The 22,082-nt window shown below is 40.8% G+C and overlaps 1 protein-coding gene across 2 annotated transcripts in view; it reads left to right on the plus strand.

Annotated features, from left to right (window-relative positions):
* Positions 1-21,766, plus strand: part of HLF (HLF transcription factor, PAR bZIP family member) — a 63,867-nt gene extending 42,101 nt beyond the window's left edge. The window contains exons 3-4 of one of the 2 annotated variants that reach the window (XM_007432473.4): positions 11,013-11,233; positions 15,678-21,766. In XM_007432473.4, the coding sequence (XP_007432535.1) occupies positions 11,013-11,233; positions 15,678-15,896 (440 nt within the window). In that variant the 3' untranslated portion in view covers positions 15,897-21,766. The remainder of the gene's footprint in view (positions 1-11,012; positions 11,234-15,677) is intronic. The other variant, XM_007432474.4, reaches the window with a different exon arrangement.
* The last annotated feature ends 316 nt before the right edge of the window (positions 21,767-22,082 follow it).

A 22,082-nucleotide genomic window follows, 5' to 3' on the forward strand; every position in this document is an offset into this window, starting at 1 on the left:
TTCTGGGATAAGACACCCCTGTTCTAGAAAGTAAGCAAAGACCTCCTTTATCATTGTAATTATGTTCTGGCTTGCTGAAGTCTTCTAAAGGTAGCAGACTCAGCCTACGATACTAACTGGATCTTTCTTGATGGATCTGTCCTGTCCGTTCCAGTATTGGTCACAGGTGAAAGAAGTGAAATTCCCACCCAATCAAACCAGCAGCCTTGTTTGCTACCTCTTATTCTGTTTCCCTTACTCCCAGATCTTCCAGAGTTTAGTTAAAATAAGGGTTTAAAGGCCTCTTCCCTCTATGTGTATAAAGTAGGGGATCTTAGCAAAAGGAGCAGTTTACAGGGGAGACACCGAGGCAAGTCTCCAATATATTTTACCTCCCCTTCATCTGAAATCAGGTATAGAGAGGATGGTGGGAGGAGCCTTTGTCTATGGGGACACAAGGCAAAGGAGGGGGAAATGTGTCAGCCCTCCCTTCCAACATCCTTCTTTTAAAATAAGATCCACCATTTGTCAACTTGAAGAAGACGGACACCTCTTTGATAAGAAGTTTGTAATGAGAAATTGGGTGCAGTCAGGGACTTACTTCCCCACCCACACAGTTTTTATTGAAGTACATTTTTGCAGCCATGTGCAGTGAAACTAAATGTCTTATTTAGTGTAGGTATGTAACACAGCCCGGACGGTTGTTAGTAATGTGAACTGCATGGACACAAATATAGCAAGCATAAGGCCGGCTGGCCGGCCTGCTTGCCTGGCTGCCTGCCTCCCTCCCTCCCCCCGTGTCTTCCCATGAATTGAACCAGTAATTTTTCTTACTATCTCCTGGCCTGCATGAATGTTTAGAGATGCATTTTCTTGAAAGAACAGGAACATACAATCCAGGCACAAACCATCTTCCTATATATGCTGACTTTACAGTTTCCTAAGCAATACAGAAGTGGGAAAAACATACAGAGGAAGAGAAGTGGGGTGTGTGTGTGTGTGTGTGTGTGTGTGTGTGTAAACATTTACATTAGATCAGCATTCCTAATTCTTGCTGTCCTTGAGATATAATGGAACTACAACTGCCAGAGTTCCTAGCCATTATGGCCTTTGTTCTATTGTATCAAGAAGACACCAGGTTGGGGGAAACTACTCCTTAAATCATTTTTTTAAATTCCTGTTATTTTTTAAATAGGTGAAATTTAAAAAAAAATTACCTGAGATTGGTCTATCTCTCTTTATCTCTCTCTGGGAAAGACAAGCAGAAGTGATGTTATATGACAGTTGCTATGGCAACACACCTACATCGTGAAAATAGGACATAGATTGAGTTTCAAAACAGCAGATCTTGCAGATTTCCTGAGCCCATCAGACAGATACATCACCAGAAGAACTTCAAAATGGACACACAGACATGGACTTGTGTGCAGAGACAAGCATACTCCTTTCACACCTTTAATTTGAACTGTAGTTAATCTGTTTTTTTTTTCCTGACACATGTAAATACTGCAAATTCTTTATCATAAACATTGTTATAGAGTAGAATATTCTGTCGGTCTCTAAGTAATCTCATGCCATCAAGCGAGATAGTTCGTCTTAGGTTTTCTACAACAAACATAATGCCCTTCATACAGTGCCATATATTTGTTTCTAAATCTGCACATTTATTTGAAATGAAGCCCATAGAGTGCAGTATGACTTACTTCCAAGTCATTATACACCACATCACAGCGTTCAACAGTGTTAGGGCCCATTTGCTATCAAGCATTCTTGTGCCTTTGGGCCACTCTCATCCCTAGGAAGAAATTAATGGCAAGCCATTTCTGAAAAAGTTACCAAGAAAACAGGAATCAAGACCGACTTGAAGGTCCACACACATGCGTGTGTGTGATATATGTCAGAATTCCTGAAGCTAATTACACTTTCTTGCATGCCTTGCCCATATTAGAATGTTTCACTTGATTTTGTGATGCTCCAATATTTGATGTTAGAATTAGATATTACTGATGTTGCTTTTTCGAGACGTAGCAACTGCACATTGTTACTTGCCCTCTACCTAAGTAACAGGTCCCAATGTGAGAGAGAGACAGAGAGACAGAGATGGTGATAAGTTTGTTTGCTCCTTAAGCAAAGTCAATGAGTGGCTGTAGGGAAATTCCTTAGGATTTAGTGACATTGTATTGCGTGGACTGCCAGCTGTGATGGCTATATACCTTGTATTGGAACTCTGCTAACCCATCTAGTCTATGCATTCAGGACGCTCATAAGTAGGACATGAGATCAATAACAGTCTTCTGTTATTGCTCCCTAGCAATGGATATTAGAGCATGCTACCATTTGCTTTAATGAATAATATATAGCCAAGAAGACTAGCAACTATTGATAGCCTTATTTCCCACAAATTTCCAGAATTGTCTAAATTGGTATTTTTTCTGGCACTTCAGGTAGTCTGAATTCCTTGGTTTAATTATCCACTGTATGAAGAAATATTGCCTTTCATCAGTCTGAATCTCCATTCATTTAGTTTCATTGGATGATCTCAAATTCCACAAATTGAAGCTGCTGCCTTCACATGAGGGCATTATTTATAAAGCGGTGTCATTTCTGTCCTCCTCTAAGCTAAAAAGTCCCAACTGTTATTCCTCTGAAGAGAGTTGCCTCCTCTTTGGGGTCACTTTTTGCATCTTTCCCAGCTCTGTGACACCAGTTTTAGAGGTAGCAAACAGAAAACCTAGTTCTGTTCCATGTATTTTGTACTAGTAGAGCAAACAGTGATTGAATTCACACTGTACTAACCTATAACGTGTGTTTGTTTTTGGTAGAGTTTGTTCAGAGAACCTAACCAATGTGCATTGTAAACCATGATTTATATTTTAGTGTGGCATATGAACCCGGCCACTTGTGGCCTAGTCAACAAATCATGCTTAATCTAACAAATGTTTAGCAAAGTCTGCCAGAGGATGCCATTACAGTGTTTGTTCTTATAATGGATTCTTCAGATCTGGAAGGGAAACTGGCAGGAGGAATAAGAGTCCTGTTCTCTCAGTCGCTTAGGGTAGTGCTGGTCCGAGGGAGGACTGGAGGTCTAAGGCATTCCAGTTGGTCAGAGTCTTGACTAAAGAAGCAGGTGAGTGCTCCTTCAGTACCCAGCGTATTGACATATTTTCAAGCACCAAAACCTGAAAGACACTTGAAAGCACCAAGATTGGAGGAGAGGCTGCAGTAAAAACAAACACAGCAAAACAACAAAAAAACCCCACACACTTGCTTTAGAGGAAAAATATGGTATGGAAAATGCTCCTCCTGCTGGAGAAAAGTTCTCATTGCTTTCTCAGTACTTTGCAAACCAGCAGATTGCAGCTGTGTATACGTTTCTTCTGGACGTTGGTGTATTTGCTGGGGAAAACAACGCACAAGACTAAGGAACAGATAGTTGCAAATTTCTGTTCACATCTGCTCTTAATCACTTGCTCTGCCGTGACTCATCGGTGCAATAACAAAACTGAAGGGATTATATAGGATTCTATGGATCACATTTATACTTCACTCTCCTTCCTAGGAGTCAAGAGCAGGATGTGTGTTAGTTCTGCACCAGTCTCTGAAGGTATATGATGCTAATGGAAAGTGCCTTGCTTGCATTCAACCAGTGGGTTTCGTGGCTGAGCACTGATTTGAACTTGGCTCAAAGCGAAAAATAATAACAAAAATCCATCCCACAACATACCAGGATTGTTATAATCCGTTGGTTTTCATTTGAGGCGTTCCTGTAATGAGCATGACAAGAACATTTAGCCGCGCATGGAGGTTAGCTATTGTAGCCACTTTCTTTTGCGTCATAGGTAAGTGGGAAGGGTAGAAAGCAGCCCTGACATTCTTCTGAAATTAGGCCACAGGGGTGTGGTACAAAAACACCAAAGAGATTTGGCAAATACTGTTCCGTAGGGAACACAAAATGCACCCAAGCGATGACTCATCCCACGTGCCCATTTTTAAAAACTTGGTAAACGTTTCTACCCAAATCAGGGCAAAATCTTAATAGGCTGGCTGGGGCTGTGCCACAGAACAATGGAGCAGTAGGGTTTGTTTGTTTTAACTGGGCCAGCTAATACTCAAAATGCTAGAAGCAAACTTTTCAGTTGCCCAGAACTTTTTTTCAGCATTAACTGTTCAACATTTTTAAAAAGCTTCACTGGAGGTAAAGTGACTAGACCAGCATTTCTCAACCTCAGCAACTTTAAGAACTCTGCACTTCAACACCCAGAATTGCCCAGCCAGCATGGCTGGGCAATTCTGGGTGTTGAAGTCCAGGCTTCTTAAAATTGCTAAGGTTGAGAAACACTGGAGTAGACCACCTGTCTTGTTAAATTTTCTTTCTGAATTAATCCATTGAATGAACCCAAATCAGCTAAAGGTAAAAAAAAAAAAAATTAATCCTGACAATTTTAGTTGGAAAATAAAGCATGTGTTTAGCTGTCTCTTAGCATAAGAAATGGGACCAGCAGCACAATTGTATGGCTCAGTTTGGATGGAATAGAAAACCATGACTTCATAGCCCCACCCTCCATCTCGTGCTTTCTCCTTTCCATCCTCTCCTGATACACTGCAATTCATTCTCATTCATACAGGCCATAATTCGCTGTTGGCATTTGAACACAGAAAAATATGGTTTACGTAAAGTGCATTTGCAGAGTTTGGATGTAATGGCCGATTAATTTGTGTGAACAACAAGAAAACAATCTGGAAACCCAAGGGAGATTGTGAAAACAGAGCACATAAACAGAAGTCTGTAGTACAAATGGCCAAGCCCCAGTTTGCCATGATATGTGATTCTGTCCCATAAATGTTGAATCAGAAGCAAATCCCACTGAGCTGAATAGCATTACAGTCACTTTTGGATGAATTGTGGCCAATACTAGCACTACTAAATATTACTTTCCAGTATTTTTTTCAACAGTGTCTGCTTGGGTTGATGGATATTTTGTTAGATTTGTTTTTCACTGTTTTATATGTATATGTGGGTGGGTGGTTATATGTGTGTATTTGTGCGTGTGTGTGCATGCATGTATCTTCCATGCAAACAGATTACATTTGCAGAATTGCCACAAACACAGACTGATTGCTGTCGGCTCAACATAAGTGAATGTTTGGGGATTGGCTTATTTCAGACTAGCAGAATTGACTTCATTGTTTTTTAAGATTTCCCCTATCATCACAAAGTCCTGGCACAAAAGTCATACGCCACGAATTGAAAAATACTGAATATCCTCCAGTGTAAAAATTCCACTCCTGGTTACCTTGGTCTTTCTTCAGTTATGCAGTATAATTTAAGGTGAGGAGGATGAGCATTAAGTCACTGCTATTGTTAAATATTTGTGAGTGAGAAATCCTTACTAATCTACTAATCTACTGTACTACACAGCACAGTATTGGCCAATCACACAGAGATTGGCCAATAAATCCCAAACTTCCTTCTTTTTGTCTTGCTATAAAATCTTCCTGGCTTTTTTCTTTTAAAGGAGGCCAAATTTTGCTGGGTCAAGATGACTTGGTGGCCCTATAAAAGATAGGCAGGGGGAATCAGTTTCCCTCCATTCAAGGACTGCATGAATAACTATTGATGCAACAATTCATATTACAATGACTGAAAAGGTGAAAAGTTAGATGAGAATTAAGGTTACATAGTATCCCTTATTGCATGGGTGATAGTCCATAGGTTGCCTGTGACTTCATTTACAAGTAGTCCTCAAGTTACGACTGCAATTGGGACCAGGATTGCCTTGCACAAGTCAGGGAAGGGAGTGCTTGGTGCAGCACAAGCTTGGAAAGGCCAGGAAATGAGGATGCAGGGTGCATGTGATCATGGGGAGGTCAGGGAAAGAGCGCGTGGGGTGTGTGTGTGTGTGCAAGCGCAGGGAGACCATGGAAAGAGGGCACAATGTGTGTGTGTGTGTGTGTATGTGTGAGCGTAGCGAGGCTTTGGAAAGGGTGTGGGGTGCATGCGTACATGTGTGCAAGTGCAGGGAGGCTGAGGAAAGAGGGCATGGGGTACATGCATACATGTGTGTGCAAGTGCAGGGAGGCTGGGGAAAGAGGGTGCTGGGTGTGTGCGAGTGAAAGGGGGAAGGAGGGTGCAGTGTTTGCGAGCAAAGAAAGGCTGGCGGTGGGAGAGACTTACTCCAGCAACTTCTGACCTTTCTTGCTGGTTTCCCATTGGCTTTGCTTGTGGGAAGCCAACAGGGAAGGGCGCAAATGACAATCATGTGACTGCAGGATGCTGCAACTAGTTTTAAGTGTGAGGTGGTTGCCAGACACCTGGATTTTGTTCATGTGACTGCAGAGGCTCTGCAACAGCTGGAACTTCAAGGACTGGTCGTTAAGTCCCTTCATTCACACTGTCATAACTGAATGGTCACTGAATGAATGATCACAACTTGAGGACTACTGGTATAAACATCCTGAAATCCCATTAATTAAATTTGGTGACAAAATGGCCCATTTTGGAAGATGCAAGCTTGTTGTTGTTGTTGTCATTATTGTAAACTTAAGGGTGGTCATGGAAGTCACAAATCCCCTTTAGCCCCTTCCCAAGTATTCCTCCCAAAATACCCAGATTTGTGCTACAGAAATTTGACCATATCATACTGAAAATCAGTGGCACAATTTTGTTTTGTTTTTACATGGGGGGTAGTTGGGTTTAAAGGTGAGAACTGATGCAGTTTGTCTCCTACCTCTTTCCATATATAGTCTTAAGCATTTGAGGACCCCTTCCTCCAATTCATTCCTCTTCCTTCCAATGACATAATTCTCCAGCTTGTTGGGAGGTAGTATTGAAATCCCTGACTCCTTAAATGTAGCTCATTCAGGCTTTGTTGGTTCTCCAGATGTGTCAGGCTACAATTTCCAGCCAGCATGTCACAGAATTCTACCATGTGTATCTTAATTTCTCTTTGTCCCACGAGGGTCCCTCCAGTCTTTTGCATTGAGAGGTATTCTCATGAGATAAAGCATTTGCTTCATCTAAACACTTATCCTTAGAAATACTTCTGCAACAATGCGATGTAAATTGATCTACTTCATCTTGGAAGACATGAATGTTTTATTGAACAGGCATTTAGTGGCTAAATAAATTCAAGGCTGTTTTACATCTTTATCTGTTTGTATACATACATTTGTAGTTTTGTATATATATATATACATGCCCAGTCACTAAAGATGAAGTCTAAAACATGGACCCAGTTGGGTGTGCCTAAGAAAAACTAGGAGTTCCTACCAGATTTGGGCAGATGACCAGATGATTCTAAATAATTGGATTCAGAACTGGGCAAAGCCAGTAGCCTATTGAAATAATGCAGGAGGTTGGCATATAGTAGACATTCTTTCATTAGTTGTGCTAATCTTTTGATTTGTCTGAGGTCTCAGTAAGTACTGAAGAAGGCTACTAGTCAATGGTTATCTTTATGTTACATATAACAATAACAACTATCTTCATTTTAAATATAGGAGGCAGGAAGGAAGATGCAATGCATTTCAAGGTGGTATTTTGCTTAAATTTCACCATTGGACTTTCTGTTTTCAGTAATATTTCCTTTAGTTCCCCTCCCCATAGATGTAAAACCAGCTTAGTACAGGAGAAGTAATAAAGTTGTGGCACCGTCTCATCTGCTGAGCATCCAATTGATTGTATATTCATTTTCAGTGGGTGGATCAGCCTTCTGTTCAGCTGAATTTATCTGCTTAATTAAGGTAGAATTAGAATCAAAAGTGAGCATGAATAGCAGCTTCAGAGAGTTATAATGCGGAACCAAATATTTGCCTTAACTTTAGGGAGAAATCCTGCTGATCCTACCCTGCAGCCTTTCTGGTCTGCTGACCATCTCTTGTAGTGGGTGTTGTCACAGCTGCACAGTTTGCTGATGCAGGATTATTCTGCTCTTTCTGCTAGACATGTGATCTTTTCTACACTGTCCTCCTTTGACCCACCTTGGACTGAAGAGAATTTAAGCATCCCAAACTAAGACACAAGAATGGATCCCACAAAAGATTCAATAGACATGTTTGTATCATTGTGAACTGGTTACAGACATAATTTGTCCATGCATGGAAACCATGTTAGTGGATTGAGCTGTAGCATTATACAGAGGGACTGCTGTTAGGCAATCTTATTATCAAAGCTATGTCCCTGTCCCTGATAGAGAAATATCACAAAGAACCACAGTATTTAATATTAAATGTATGAAAAAAGATCAGGAGAAACATCTCTCATTCACAGATGGAAGGAAGATCCTACTTGCACATGCACACACCAGTATAGAGAGCTATGAAAGGGGGATTGGCACCTTTTTCAAATCCTGTAGCAGTGTACATTGTGGACTGCAGTTCAATGCAAGTTTACATGGGAATTCACAGTTCAATTTTGAGGGGAAATGGTGCAATTGATGCAACCAGTTGAGCAGGATGCAAAACGCATCTTCTTGGAAACATCCCACATTCTTGTATTTGGTATCAAAGCACTACAAGCCAGAGCATGAGAACAGTATAGGATATGAGCTCTCATGCTATGTTCAGACATGATGTGTTCAAAGAGCATTGCAGAATATCACAGCCAATATTGCACATATCACTCACGTGAGATAGAAGTGCCTCAGTTGCATGAAAATGTCCATATTTGTTGGTGGATGATTACAGTATATAATGCATTTTGAACATAACTTTATGCAGAGTGCTCTGAATGTAATAAAATATGTCCAACCAGCCATTATTATAATGATATTCTTGGAGAAAGTCTGAAGGAGCAGGTGGGTTGCTGGGCTTGAACCAAGAGTTCTTAGTTTACTGCTCAACCTCGGAGGAGGCGTCTTGGCATCTGCCGCAAATTAGGTAGGTAAACAAGGCTAAGCCTATCATCAAATGCAACCTTTCGATTTTACTGTCACTGTTATCATCTGTTCAGTTAGCAAAACTAAAACAGGATATGCCCACTTTTCAGCACCTTGGCATCAAGCATTCTGGCCCACAGTGTGAGAAGAAAATATTCTATTATTGATACAAGAGTTGATGACTGAATTCCTTGATCTCCCCTTTTTGTAAAAAAAAAGAAAGAAAATGGTCAGAAATGTGCCTTTAATCCATCTCTCTTCTCCCCAGTGCTTCCCAGCCCTTCCTGCCAGCAAATGCTATTGCAACCACTTACAGAAGGCACTAGACAAGATACAAAATCCATTGAATCAACTTGTCTCTGCCCTACAAAGACAACTTTTCCTCTATCTCCTTTACCACTTTGCCCCTTTCTCCTGTAATGTCCTGTTATTTTGGAAAGCGGTACATAATGTACTAGAACAAACAACTTGAGAGGCTCACACTTGAGATTATTTTTCTGTTTTGAGCACAAACCCCAGCTGACAAAGAACAAAGCATGTAGGGGTCAGAGATGTGTCACTTGTAATGCATACGGAAGCAAGATGAGGAAATGAGCATATGGATGGAGAAAGATCTGCACAAATGGATCCTAGCTTTCCTTAGGTAATCCGATTTTTAGGGGACAGTGCACCAACAGTCCATATGACCAATCAGCTGTTCAGGAGAGAACAGGTGCTGATTGGGCATTTCCGTGTCCAACTTTTCTACTTCAAGGTTTATTTGAAGTGGCATATAGACTTTATAAACATTAATTTAATAACATAACGGGAGAAATCTTGCTTTCTCTCCAGCCTTATCAACCACTCTGGATCTACTGCATGCTACCTGGCTGATTGAGGCAATATTTTACATAGTGGGGTTGGCTGAATGTGAGCAGTAGTTGCAAAATAAAGCAAAGAGGAGATCTATGTTATTTCCATTATCTGCTCCTATTTTTTTTTTTAAGTGATGAATTGTCACCTAATAATTTAGCATGCCCTTGACTTTCAGCGGTTGGTCTATATTGTGGAAAGTGCCAGCCAATATTCAGAATTAGGACTTGAAGTCATCCCAGGAGAGGTACACATTTTGACTTGGTCTGCTCATATTCTTGACCATTCGCAATCCTTATTCAAGCTTTAGTAAAACTTGCTTACTTCCATATGTGAATCTGGATGGAGCCATGCTGAGTTGCCTCATCCCAAGCATCACACTCACAAGAGGAATCTTTTCTGGGTGTTGGTGCATCCAATAGATGGCATGTGTGTGACATCCTCAGAGCTACAGGATATGGTCTTTCATTCTCATATGTTAAGGTATTCTGGCTTATTTTATTTGTGTTCTGTTGCATCTCTCATTCAGCAGCTTAAAGAAGGATACATAGCACTCCCTCTTATTTTTCACCACAATAACTACCCTGTGAGGTAGACCAGCTGAGGGAGAATTCCCAGCCCAAACTCAACCAGGGAGCTTCCCTGGCTAAGGATGGACCTGAACCTGGGTCTCCCTGCTCCCATTGCAACATCTCAATCGCTAATGGGGCTTAAGTGAGAACAGGAAAGGTAAACTGGAATCCAGTATGATGCAGTCCTTAAGGCCTTTCTTGGTTGGAGACATGTATAATCGAAGCTTCTCATTGTGTCTCGATCTAAGTTTTGTAAAAGACTGTTCTATGATATCAACACCAGTGTCCACCAAATAATTGTAGTAATAGTAGGGTGTTTATCAGTTGATACTCATCTTCGTAGCTTCGCATCTTGGATCAAAGGCAGTATGTCTTGATAATAATTGCTAGAGAACAGTAGTGGAAGAGGGTACTTGCCCCCCTGCCCATGTTTCTGAGCTTCCCGAATGGATCTAGTTAACCATTCTGGGACGGAATGCTGGCTCTTCTTATGTTCTCAAGCAGCCCAATGAGTGTGGCTTTGAAAGCATCCCGTTGAAAGTAGGGGGAAGGCAAAGTATATTGCAAACTGACCAGGGCTTGCTTCCCTGTATAGAGGGGGTGTAAGCACCAACTTACTTAGAAGACAAGAAAGTGGAAATGTGACAGATTATAATCTGCAGGGGTTAAGCTGCTTAACTGAGCAATATTATTATTGTATTGTTTCAAAGCATCATTCCTTTGATTTCTTCAGGTCAGATCTTGCCTACAAACCGAAACACGCCAAGTCCCATTGATCCCGACACCATTCAGGTTCCAGTTGGGTATGAACCCGACCCTGCCGATCTCGCTCTTTCTAGCATTCCTGGCCAGGAAATATTTGACCCTCGCAAGCGCAAGTTCTCTGAGGAGGAGCTCAAGCCCCAGCCGATGATTAAGAAAGCTCGCAAAGTCTTCATTCCAGATGATCTGAAGGTAATTTGGGACTGGTGTCTAGGGTTGTGCCGAGATCCAAATTCGAAAGGGAAAAGGTAGATTGGAGCATGCACAGACAGGCAGGTCACACACATTGACAACTTCTTAAAGAAGCAGCATCTTTCTGGGCTCTCACAGGGGTTGTGATAGAGGCAAGAAGGAGAGCCATTTGATTTGGCACAATTAGATTTGGCAGAAATAAAGGATGATGGTGTTTTGAGAGCAAGTGAAAGAGAGAGAGCTGCAACTGAATCTCCAAGAGTGGTTCCAGCTGGTGTTGACAATCCTAGATTCTCAACATAAGGAAACTGGAAATTGCATAGGATTTTTGCCTGTGTCCATTTTCATTTTTTGTACCCTTCCGTTTGGTGAAGGAGGTGGGATCATCTTCAATTCAGAGTTGTCTTCCTTTCAGGGAACTACAGTATGCTTCTTACCTGAAATCAGTTTTTTTATCCAGTGAGGCTACTTCTAAAGGAACATATATTGAATTGAAATTCTCGACTCTCATCTGCACTCAGAATGCTGGACATAAGCTGTACCAATTATAAATAGGATAACCATGCAGAATTGCAGATGCAATAAATCTTGCCTCTAAATCCTGTGTTTCTAATATGCTCAGGACTGCAGAGATTATTCAGAAAGATTTGTGACTGAGCTGAAAAAGAGACAACTCAAGTAGCATGGAAGTGAACCCTTGAGCCTTTCTTGGATTCCAAAAGGCTTCCCATCAGGCCAGAAGGGAAATAAGATGAGGGTCATAGCAGGGGAGTGCTGTGATTGATAAAAGGAGAAGACAGGAAAAAGGAGAGAGTTATGTGAAGATGGGGAGGAAGGTGCTTGTTCCATGTCCTCATTCCCTAGAGCAAGTTGAGTTATTACAGCATGTATTATTTCAATTATTTTAAAAGAAACAGTCCCCATCAATATCATCATCATCATCATCATCATCATCATCATCATCATCATCATCATCATCATTATTATTATTATTTTCTTTAAAGCCAATCTTGTTTGGTGTATAATTCTCTGGTCTTGAAAATGTTAAGAAACTCTCTGCATATTTATTTGCATTAGTTCCAGAAATATAAACCTGTGAACAGAATAGCAAAGTGGAGAAGGTTAAAAAAAAAAAAGACTTTTCTAGCCACTGAATGCAGAGACGCCCTTGAAATGAGTTGCTGATGATCTTTGTGGATTCACAGGCAGTGACTTCCTGGAGTTTGCACTGCTTCCTCTGAGACAGCCAGAGTCACATTCTCATTCTTAGCAAAAAGCTTGGCCAAAATTTGCATTCCCTTGTGTAGATTGGTTGCAGAATTTGAATAGAGGGACAAGCGCAAATTAGATCCATTGATAGTATCTGGACTGTGTGTGATTCTCAGTTGTTTGCTCTCCTTTCAGGCTGGGATTAGTTTTTTAATATGTGTAAGGCCTTGGTAACATAGGAATGAATTGAATTTAAAGTTGATTTTTTTGTGTGTGGAGAGGAATGAGGTGGGAAATAGGCATTGCACAAATAAATGAGGTGATTTCCCTTCCCTAGTCCTTCTTCTAGAAAGAGCGACATTAATTAGGCAGTTTTCAACAATTTAATTTTGGAGTCCGGCTATTGAGCTCAGCTATTGATTCTATTCAGTCAGCATGCCCCAGGCGACTGATAGACCCTGTTTCAGGTGACCAGGTCCTTGCTCTGTAAGGAGGGGCCAGGGAAACCCCTGTGGGTTGCTGTGAGAAATATTCTAGTATCTGTCAAAGAAAGTCACTCAGCTTCATTTGGAATTGGACTCCAGCTGGGCAGATCCTGTGGAAGTGCCTAAGGCTCCTCTGAGCTCAGTTACCTAGGAAAAGTTTGAACTGATTGATGCAGAGGAAGTGGGCAGGGCCCTTGCGACTGTGAGTTTGGCACCTGCGTTCTGGATCCATGCCCCTCCTGGCTGGTTAAGGCCTCCCAGGTGGTGGCATGTGGTTGGGTCCTCATAGTGGGAGAAGTAGTACCACCTGACTTGAAACGTGGTGGTGTGCCCTTTTCTCAAGACACCCTCCTGAGGCCCAAAGATGTTAGACAACTTTTGTTTAGTCTAAGCACTCAGCTTAGTGGGCTGTGGATGAAGTGGATTATCTGTACCCTTTTCAGGCTGGGTTACAGTACCAAGACGACATTGGTTGTGCTTGTGGATGACATCTGGAGGGCTTGGGATGGGGTGGTGCAACCATCTTGGCCCACCTGGATCTCTTAGCAGCTTTCAATACCATTGACCATGATATCCTTCTGGACCAGCTTTGAGGATTGAGAGTAGGGGCAGCTTGTTCCAGTTGGTGTTCGGGGGGAGGGGAAGAGGTCCAACCCTAGGCATCTCTTGTGTGGACTACTTCTGGATTCAGGTCTCTATCTGCTTCACTTTAACATCTACGTGAAGCTGCTGGGCAAGGTCATTTGGCAGCATGAGGTTATACACTTTCACCCCTGGCCAAGCAGGCAGTGCCGTTCAGGTGCTGACTCACTGCCTGGAGTCTGTGAGGTCTGGATAGGGAGGAACCAGCTCAGACTCAATCATGGCAAAACAGAGTGGCATTGGGATTTTGGTATCCTGGAGATGTCATTTTTTGCTCTTGATGGAGTAGCATTTCCCCAGACACAGCTGGTGTGCAATTTTGGATCCTGCTGGACTTGTGGCTCCCGCCTGAGGAGCACGTAGCAGTGTGGCTAGAAGGCCCTTTGCACAAATATGTCTCATGCTGCAATTGTGTTCATTCCTGCAAAGCCCTTTACATAGGGCTGCCCTTGAAGACCATCCAGAAATTACAGCTAGTCCAGAATGCAGCAGCACAGAGTTTTGGGTGCCTGTTGGATCGCCCATATTACAACACTGCTGTGCAAGCTACACTGGCTTCCAGTTTCATTCAGGATGCAATTCAAGGTGCAGTTATCACCGTTAAAGCCCTATGTGGCACGGGGTCAGGTTATCTGCAGGACCATCTCTCCCTGAGGGCACCTGCCTGTTCTACCAGATTGGATAGGGTGGGCGTGTTCCAGGCTCTTCTCTCAAATGTTGTCATCTAGCAGGACCTAGGGAGCACCTCTTCTTAGCAGCAGCCACTGCCCTGTGGAACACCCTCCCCTTGAGATCCAGCAGGCCCCCACCCTTCTTGCCTCCCAGGAATTTTAAAAAGCTGGTTCTTCTCTCAAGCGCTGGGGTGAGGTGAGGCTGGAGCCTAGTGATTGTGGGTTTTTTATTCATTGGGAGTGTTGGATTAGGGTGCCGAGAGTTGTTTATTTAGACCCTGGGTTTTATTGTTTTTTCACGTTCTTATCACTGGTGCTATAAGCCGCCCAGGGATATGGTACATAAGATGAGCAGCCATATAAGTCTCTTAAATAAATAAATAAATAAATAAATAAATACATACATACATACATACATACATACATACATACATACATACATACATACATACATACATACATACATACATCCTAGTCATACTGAAGTGACTTTTGGATGTCATTCCAATATTACTCCTGAGACAGCACTTGGGGGAAAAAATGAATATATGAAATACAGAAACTAGAAAGTCTTTCTCCTGTTAGACCAGTAGTGCAGGAAAAAGCTAGGAAGTGCAGGGGTGATCTTGCTAGCTCCTCTTGCATGGCTCCAGTAGAATTCCTAGTCCTTTCCCCCTGATTTACACATTTATATCCCACTTTATTATTTTTTCCTCCCCACAGGAGCTAATACTTTGCTTAAAACCCCATTTAAAAGATATCTATAGCCAAGATAGGATATGCTGATGAAATCTGACAATTAGGTTTATGGAGCAGAAATGTGATCCTTTGCATAATTGCCTGGAAGTAAGCTGTAGCGAATTTATTGGTTGTAAAAATCGCCACACTTTAACAACAAAAACAAGAAAAGTCTTTAGCTAGTTAAGATGCAAATCATCTATAAAAGAAGTTTTACTATTTTAATTGGGAGAATGGAATAAAAGTTCCATCAAGGAAATTGGGGAAGTATTCAGCCTCTGCTAAATCCTTTTCCTAATTCTTTTGACTTTTCGTTACTGGTCTTCCTAACCTGGCATCCTCTTGATGTGTTGGCTCCTGTCACCCTGATTGGCTTGGGATGCTTGGGGTTATCGTTCTACTGGATGCCAGGATCAGGAAGATGCCTTTATGCTACTCTACGGCACACAGTTGTAAAATTTAAAACTCTTCTTATCACCTCGTTACTTTGTTAGAGCATGAAGGCTCCACTAGCTATTGTGGGATCCTTCCATGGGTCATCTACTCTTGCTTTAGAAGAAATCCGAGTATTGCAAACCTTGCATTGCACCTCCTTCCCAACATAACAGTGTTTGAGTTGTGGTAAAGCTGATGCCTTATTGGCCTCAGTTCATCTATTGAAATCTAACACCGACTTTCTTTTCCTCTGTGATTAATGAGCAGGATGACAAATACTGGGCAAGACGTAGAAAGAACAACATGGCTGCCAAGCGATCTAGAGATGCCCGGAGGCTGAAGGAGAACCAGATTGCTATCCGTGCCTCATTCCTTGAGAAGGAGAACACGGCCCTGCGCCAGGAGGTGGCTGATCTACGGAAAGAGTTGGGCAAATGCAAGAACGTCCTTGTCAAGTACGAAGCCCGGCATGGTCCTCTGTAAATGGTGTCCCCCCGCCTTTTCTGTTTCTTTTCTTCCCATCTACTATTTTATTATTATTATTTTTTTAATTTTGTGGTTTGGCATTTAAATAGATGGACAGCGTGTTTCCTGTTTGATAGCACCTCACCCAAACCAACTTTTCAGTCATGGGCACTTTAACAGAAAGCAGAAACAAAACCAGTGTACAACCTGTGTGTATGTGTGCATGTGTGTGCTTGCACACACGTGTGCAGGCATGTCTGTGAATGAGTGTGCACGTCTGTCTTGGCTCTTCTCATTTTTTAATGAAACCCTATTTGTAGGGTTGGGTTGGCTGAGACTTGCCATAGTAAACTTATTATTGAATACATACATGTAGATATATATGTATGTATATATTTTCCAGTGCTGCTTAAACTGTATTTTTGTCTTATCCTATCCCATTCTTTTGATTTAACTTGGAAAAAAAAAGAAACAAAGCTGAAACAAAAGTATCCTGGCAATGCTTAAGAAGAGGAAGGTAGAGCTGTCTTGGGTTTGTTGTTTCAATAAGGCACATCAGACTCTGTAAACTTACTGATATAATGCACAGTAGATATTCATGCTATATTGCAGAGATATTAATTTATAGATTTGCTTTTTTATTTTGTTTTGAGTTTTTTTTTATGGTTTTACACTTTGGTAAATAAAATAGACCTTCAGATTCATAGTGTATTCTATATCCTCCTTGTAGAGTAATAAGGAACAACTAATTTTCCTTTCGTTGCTATAAAATCAAAAATAAATACGTAGAAGTATTATACATAGATCAGAGAGAGTATATTTTTGCATTCCCTGGACCTAAGCAGTAGTTCTCTTGTACAGATTAAAATATTCCTGGTGGATATTGGATGACTTTGCTACCTTAACACTGTAACCTTTTAGTGCTCTTTTTTCATAAAACATTAAAATTTCTTGATAGTCTGCCTAAAAAATATCCCTAACCAGACAAGCAAAAAAAGAAGCAAAACAAAACAAAACAAAATCATCAGATGCCTGCACAATGTCGGAGCATGCTATATAGGTAAAGGCCAAAGCATATTCCTGCCTTAGGTGAATTAAATTTTTGCTTCTCCCCCCTTACATGTGGCATGTAGGGCACAACAGTGCAAAACATTTCAAGATTGAAATACTCCAACCCTGAAATACCCGTTTCAATCTTATCAAAAACTGACCAGGATACCTTTGTCTTTCATCTGATTTCTTTGAGGCTTTCCAACCAGCAAGTGGAAATCCAGAAACTTTCCGTTACATTTCTTGGGAAGTAGGGGTGTCAGTTCAGCCAGTGAACTGCCATGCTGCTTCTGCAGATCTGCTCAGTCTGCAGTGCTTTTTCAAGAGTTAGCCCTTGAATTTGGCCATTAGAAGAGCTTGTCTGCTTTTGCCTAGATGGTCAAGCTGTCTTGTGAACGTCTGCTGCTGTTCGTGCAGATCCCCCGTCCTTGCCCTCGATTGGCATAAGCCAACCTGCGATTGGCATAAGCAGAGAGATCTGGATCAATCCCCAGTTAGGGACAGAGGTCAAATGGTGCTTGCCTTCAGCCCACCACCCGCTCTTCAAAGAATTCAGTGCTGTTCTTGAGGTGCTGGAGTGACACTGATTGCCATGCCAGGTCAGGATGAAACTACACAAAAACTCAAGATAATTCATTGACTAGAGAACTGGAAAACAAAATAAAAAAGGCCTACATTACCATCACCTTTGGAGTTTGGGCAGATGGTATTTTTATTTCCACTGATGCTCAATTTCTGAAAATCTCTTTTTTCTTGTGAATGACTTTGAATTCAGCTTTTTAGTCAACTGTGTGCAATATACTTTCTGTAGATTTCTCACCTGCTGGTCTTTTTTTCTTTTTCCCCGAATTGTTTTGATTTAGTTTAAAAGTCACTTTTGCAATTTTTTGCCTTGACATGTTGCTGTGATTGTATCATGACCTGATGGTTTTCAGAGTTTCTCCTGTATTTTTTTAGCTTTGATTTGTTTTCTAAACTTATGTTATATTATATAAAGTATTTTTGGAGGGTGGGGAGGAAATGAATGTAAGAGATGCAGATATATATTGAAAGGTGATGGTGTTGTCATACTGTGGTTAATTCAGTTCTTTTAAATGTTTCCTGAAGACCAAAAGAAATTGATTATTATAAAATGTATAAAATTTATACAGAATCATTAGAGTGTGCTCTTTTTTTGTACAGTATTTTTCAAGGACAAATGCTGATCATGTATTTTGGGAAAAAGATTAAGATATATATCATATGTTTAAGCAAAGAGAAGGTTTAAAAAAACTAGATTATTTCACTTTAAAGATGACAATATATCTCTTTATATATTCATGAATACTGAATGCAGAAGAAATGCTTCTAGGGCTTTTTTAAAATGATGATATTGTATGCTCACCATTGGCACATTAACATAGTTTTGTGTTTTCAGTTAGAGAATAATCCATGTCTCTTGGCACAGCTGCTTGCCTCTGGAAGGATCACATTGGGTGCAATAGAAGGCTCTGCCTCCCTCCTTTTCTTAGTGTATCCCACTTTAGCCACTGCCCATGTATGAGAAGAAGAAAGTTGTGCACTTATCTCCCTTTCCCCATAAGGACTCCATGGTCCTGCCAGCCCCATGTAACCCCTCCATGCAAAAGTCTCTGTGCTCAGATGGGGGCAGATGGGACTCTAAATGTTCTTTGCATGTAACATTGTTTGCTGTGATCTTTCAAATTTCTCTTGAGCAAATACAGCTTTTCTTTCCTTTTAAAAATGCGTTTAATCAGTTGGACAAAGCACAAGATTGGTGACATCTGTCACAGAGCTTCGTGGGTACAAATATGTTGGGGACCAGGTAGTATGATCCAAACGCTCATAGAGCTTACATTATCAATCCTTTTATACATTTCCAATCCATCCTATGGTGAGGATTTGTATTTATGGTGAAAGTTTGAAAAAAAATTCCATTACAAAGAGGGTTCTGGCAGGTTGAAGCAAATTTCTCTCAAAAGACATCAGCTGAGGAGGCCAGACTGTATCCCATACCTCTCTCAACAGACAGCTTAACAGAGCTAAAACAGAGGGCCTATTTTGCAACTCAGCACAGTGGAGAGCAGGTAAGCAGTCTGCTTCAGGTATCTCCAAAATGCTGGGCCTCTAGTTGTGCTGGACTGTAGCACCCAAAATTCCCAGCCAGCCAGGCTCTCTCTGGGTGATGGGCAGTGTAGCTCTGTGTACTTCTCCAGGTTCAGATCTTTGGGGGACAATTCAGAAACAGTAAGAGACATTTCACATGTTAGAGATGAGCCCAGGTTGGTTGCTCAGTATTCACTCCCTGATCTGGTAACATGTTTGTCACATTTGTCCAAACTGAATTCCTTCTTATCCAAGTTTTTGGTGCCCAGGGTTTTCCGTAAGGCAATCATTTCTGCTTGTGGAACCATATTACTTCCCATTGTTTATCCACTATATGTTGGATAGTGCTGACAGACACATTCATTCAACAACATCTGGAGAGCGCAGATTCCCCAATCTGTCCTCATGCTTACTACTATCCTTCTAGCATCTTCTGGAGGTCCATTGTTTCAGTTTTCTTGCCCAGTCTCATTCTATCGCTGGTTGAGTACAAGAATGAGCAAAGTCATATGACTTACTTGAGCCATACTTGGCTTTTATTATACTTGAACAGGTGCTTTCTTGAATTGGTGAATTACAGAAAAGATAGGGTTTTTTAGTGCATTAAAAATGCACATCAGAAAATTATGGTGCCACATGTCTTTCTAGATCATTTTTCCATCAAAACAAGTGCATTTCTGTTACATAAAATCATCTTACATTATAGGTGATTTAAACAAAACGTTTGGACAATTCCAAAGAAATATTGCCATTATTATGAGGATTTTCCAGAAAGTTTGAAAATAAATCCCAGTGTCCTAAATTTTGTAATAGACTTTTTTGGACCATTATTTCAGCTGATTAATCATCTTTAGGGGGTAAACTATCCTTTACTGGCCAGTAAATATATCTGTCTATATGTTCATATGTGTGTGAAAGTGAAAATAAATATTAAGCTGATAATAATTTCCACTGAGTGTAAAACAAGCCTAGAGGACATAATATTGGGAGAAGGTAGGACTATAAGAAGTTGTGAACAGGTGCTCTGTTCATTTCCCCCGAATCCCAAGTATTTCATGATCTTATTCATAACTTTGTCTAGAGCTGCCAGCGTGGAAACTCAAATTAACAAAAGATTTTTTACAGGCTAGGAAATTTTATCTACACAATTGATATGGAGACGTTAAAAAAGTATAATTTCACTAATCTGGAAGTTCTTTTGAAATGCAAAGATCTTACAGTGGGCAGTGTTCCTAGATTCAGTGCTGTTAATATTAGAAACACCAGTTGCTTAATCATTGTAATATCACTTAATTGCTAGACAGGGCAACTATATCCAGTCATAGAAGGTAAGCCAAATTATACAATGGCTTCTGTGAATAATAAGTAGATACAGAATACAACATCTTGAACACACAACAAAGCAACCAGATGTCCACACTTGATCTGTCCTCAAAACATGTTTTCATTTGCTTCTGATATTGATCTTCAACTTGGCATGCTAATTTATTTGGTTTTACACTATGAATCTGTATAGATGGGTGGTAAGCTTCTCTCAAAAGAACGAACCAAGAGAAACTAGTTAAAGAGTATAGATGATGACATGGGTATGTCAGCTGTGACTAGAGCACATGACAAATGAGGGTGGATTGTCCAGAGATGGGCAAAATCTAAAGTAAGGCCAACAGCAATAGGCCACTGATCAAAGCTGAAACCTGAGTAGCTGTCTGCACATTGTAAAGTGCATAGTTAGCATCTGGATTGGCTTGTGGATCAAGCTGAGGCTGATGACATTAGAATAAGAGAAGTATTTTTCCAAATCCTGTCTACCAGTCTCTTCCAACTGGATGCATTCCAAATGTAATGGGAATATATTGCCCATACTTTGAACCAGCCGAAAGCCATGCCAGCTAGCAAGTCTGTAGTCCTAACATATCTGGAAGGCACCAGCTTAGGGATTGACAATTATCTGCACCAGAAAGCCATCAGTTAGTGTTTTTGCTGGGAAAGAGTTTGCAAGAAATGTATTCCTGGTCTCTTGTGAAACAGCTATTAGAACCAGCCATTTCATCAGTTCTGAAATGGATGCAGATAACTGTGGCCCTCCTAATACCCTGTAGATGTTGCATACCCATCAGCCCCAGCCAGTATGGCAAAGAGTTGGATATGATAGAGGTTGCAACTAAAAATGAAACAGGAGGGCCACAGGTTCACCACCATCTGGTATCATTAGGAGAGTGCCTCATCTGTACACGTCTGTTGTTTCAGTGCTCCATTGATCTAAGACTGCACATTATTTGCTGGAGCGAGATGTAAATTAGACTACAGTTGTATATGCTCTAGTATTTTTGCACACAGTGGGCTTACTTCTGGGTAAGATTTAGGTAAGTTATTAATGAATGAAACTTAGTCTTATTTTTTGAGTTAACTGGTCCCCGGCCTTTATTCTTGCTTCAAAAATTGTGTGTGCGTGATATGTGTGCATGTATGCACACTTGCATTAGCATGTGTGTTGTTTGGGAAAAGCAAGAATGAGCTTCTGGTATTTTTCATTTATTTGGAAAAATGTTCCACCTTTTTCTCTCTCTTCTCTCAAGTGATCAACCGTTGTATTTCTGGCAACCTCATATGAGAGCTCTGTTCACAAGAGTTTAACAAACAAGATCAAATTAAATGTACGTCATGACATGAATTGTGTTCCGTATGTTTTTCAGCCCAAATCTTTCTTCTGTTCTTTAACGTTTAATAAAAACATTTAAATTTTTTCTTTGCTTAGGTTGTGTTTGTCTTTCTTGCCTTAGCAGGTAAAAAGATGGTAGCTTCTTAAGGGGTCTTTGGACCCCAAAGTTTAGGTGGGATTCCTAAGGTTAGTGTGACCACTGGCTGCTGTGGATTTTTATAAAGAATCTGTGGCTCTGCTTTAGGGTTGTTGTTTTTTAAATTATGAGAAGTAGATAACTGTATTTACTTACATTAGGTATTACATTTTTAATCCCACACCTATCTATGAAATTAATTTGGTGTTAGCAGAGGCACATCTCCCCAGGCTTGGTGGGAATGAAATGAGAC

This window comes from Python bivittatus, unplaced genomic scaffold (assembly GCF_059951505.1).
Source record: "Python bivittatus isolate LINGU-HERP-01145 unplaced genomic scaffold, Pbiv_v1 ctg000220_np1212, whole genome shotgun sequence".
Lineage (NCBI taxonomy): Eukaryota > Metazoa > Chordata > Lepidosauria > Squamata > Pythonidae > Python > Python bivittatus.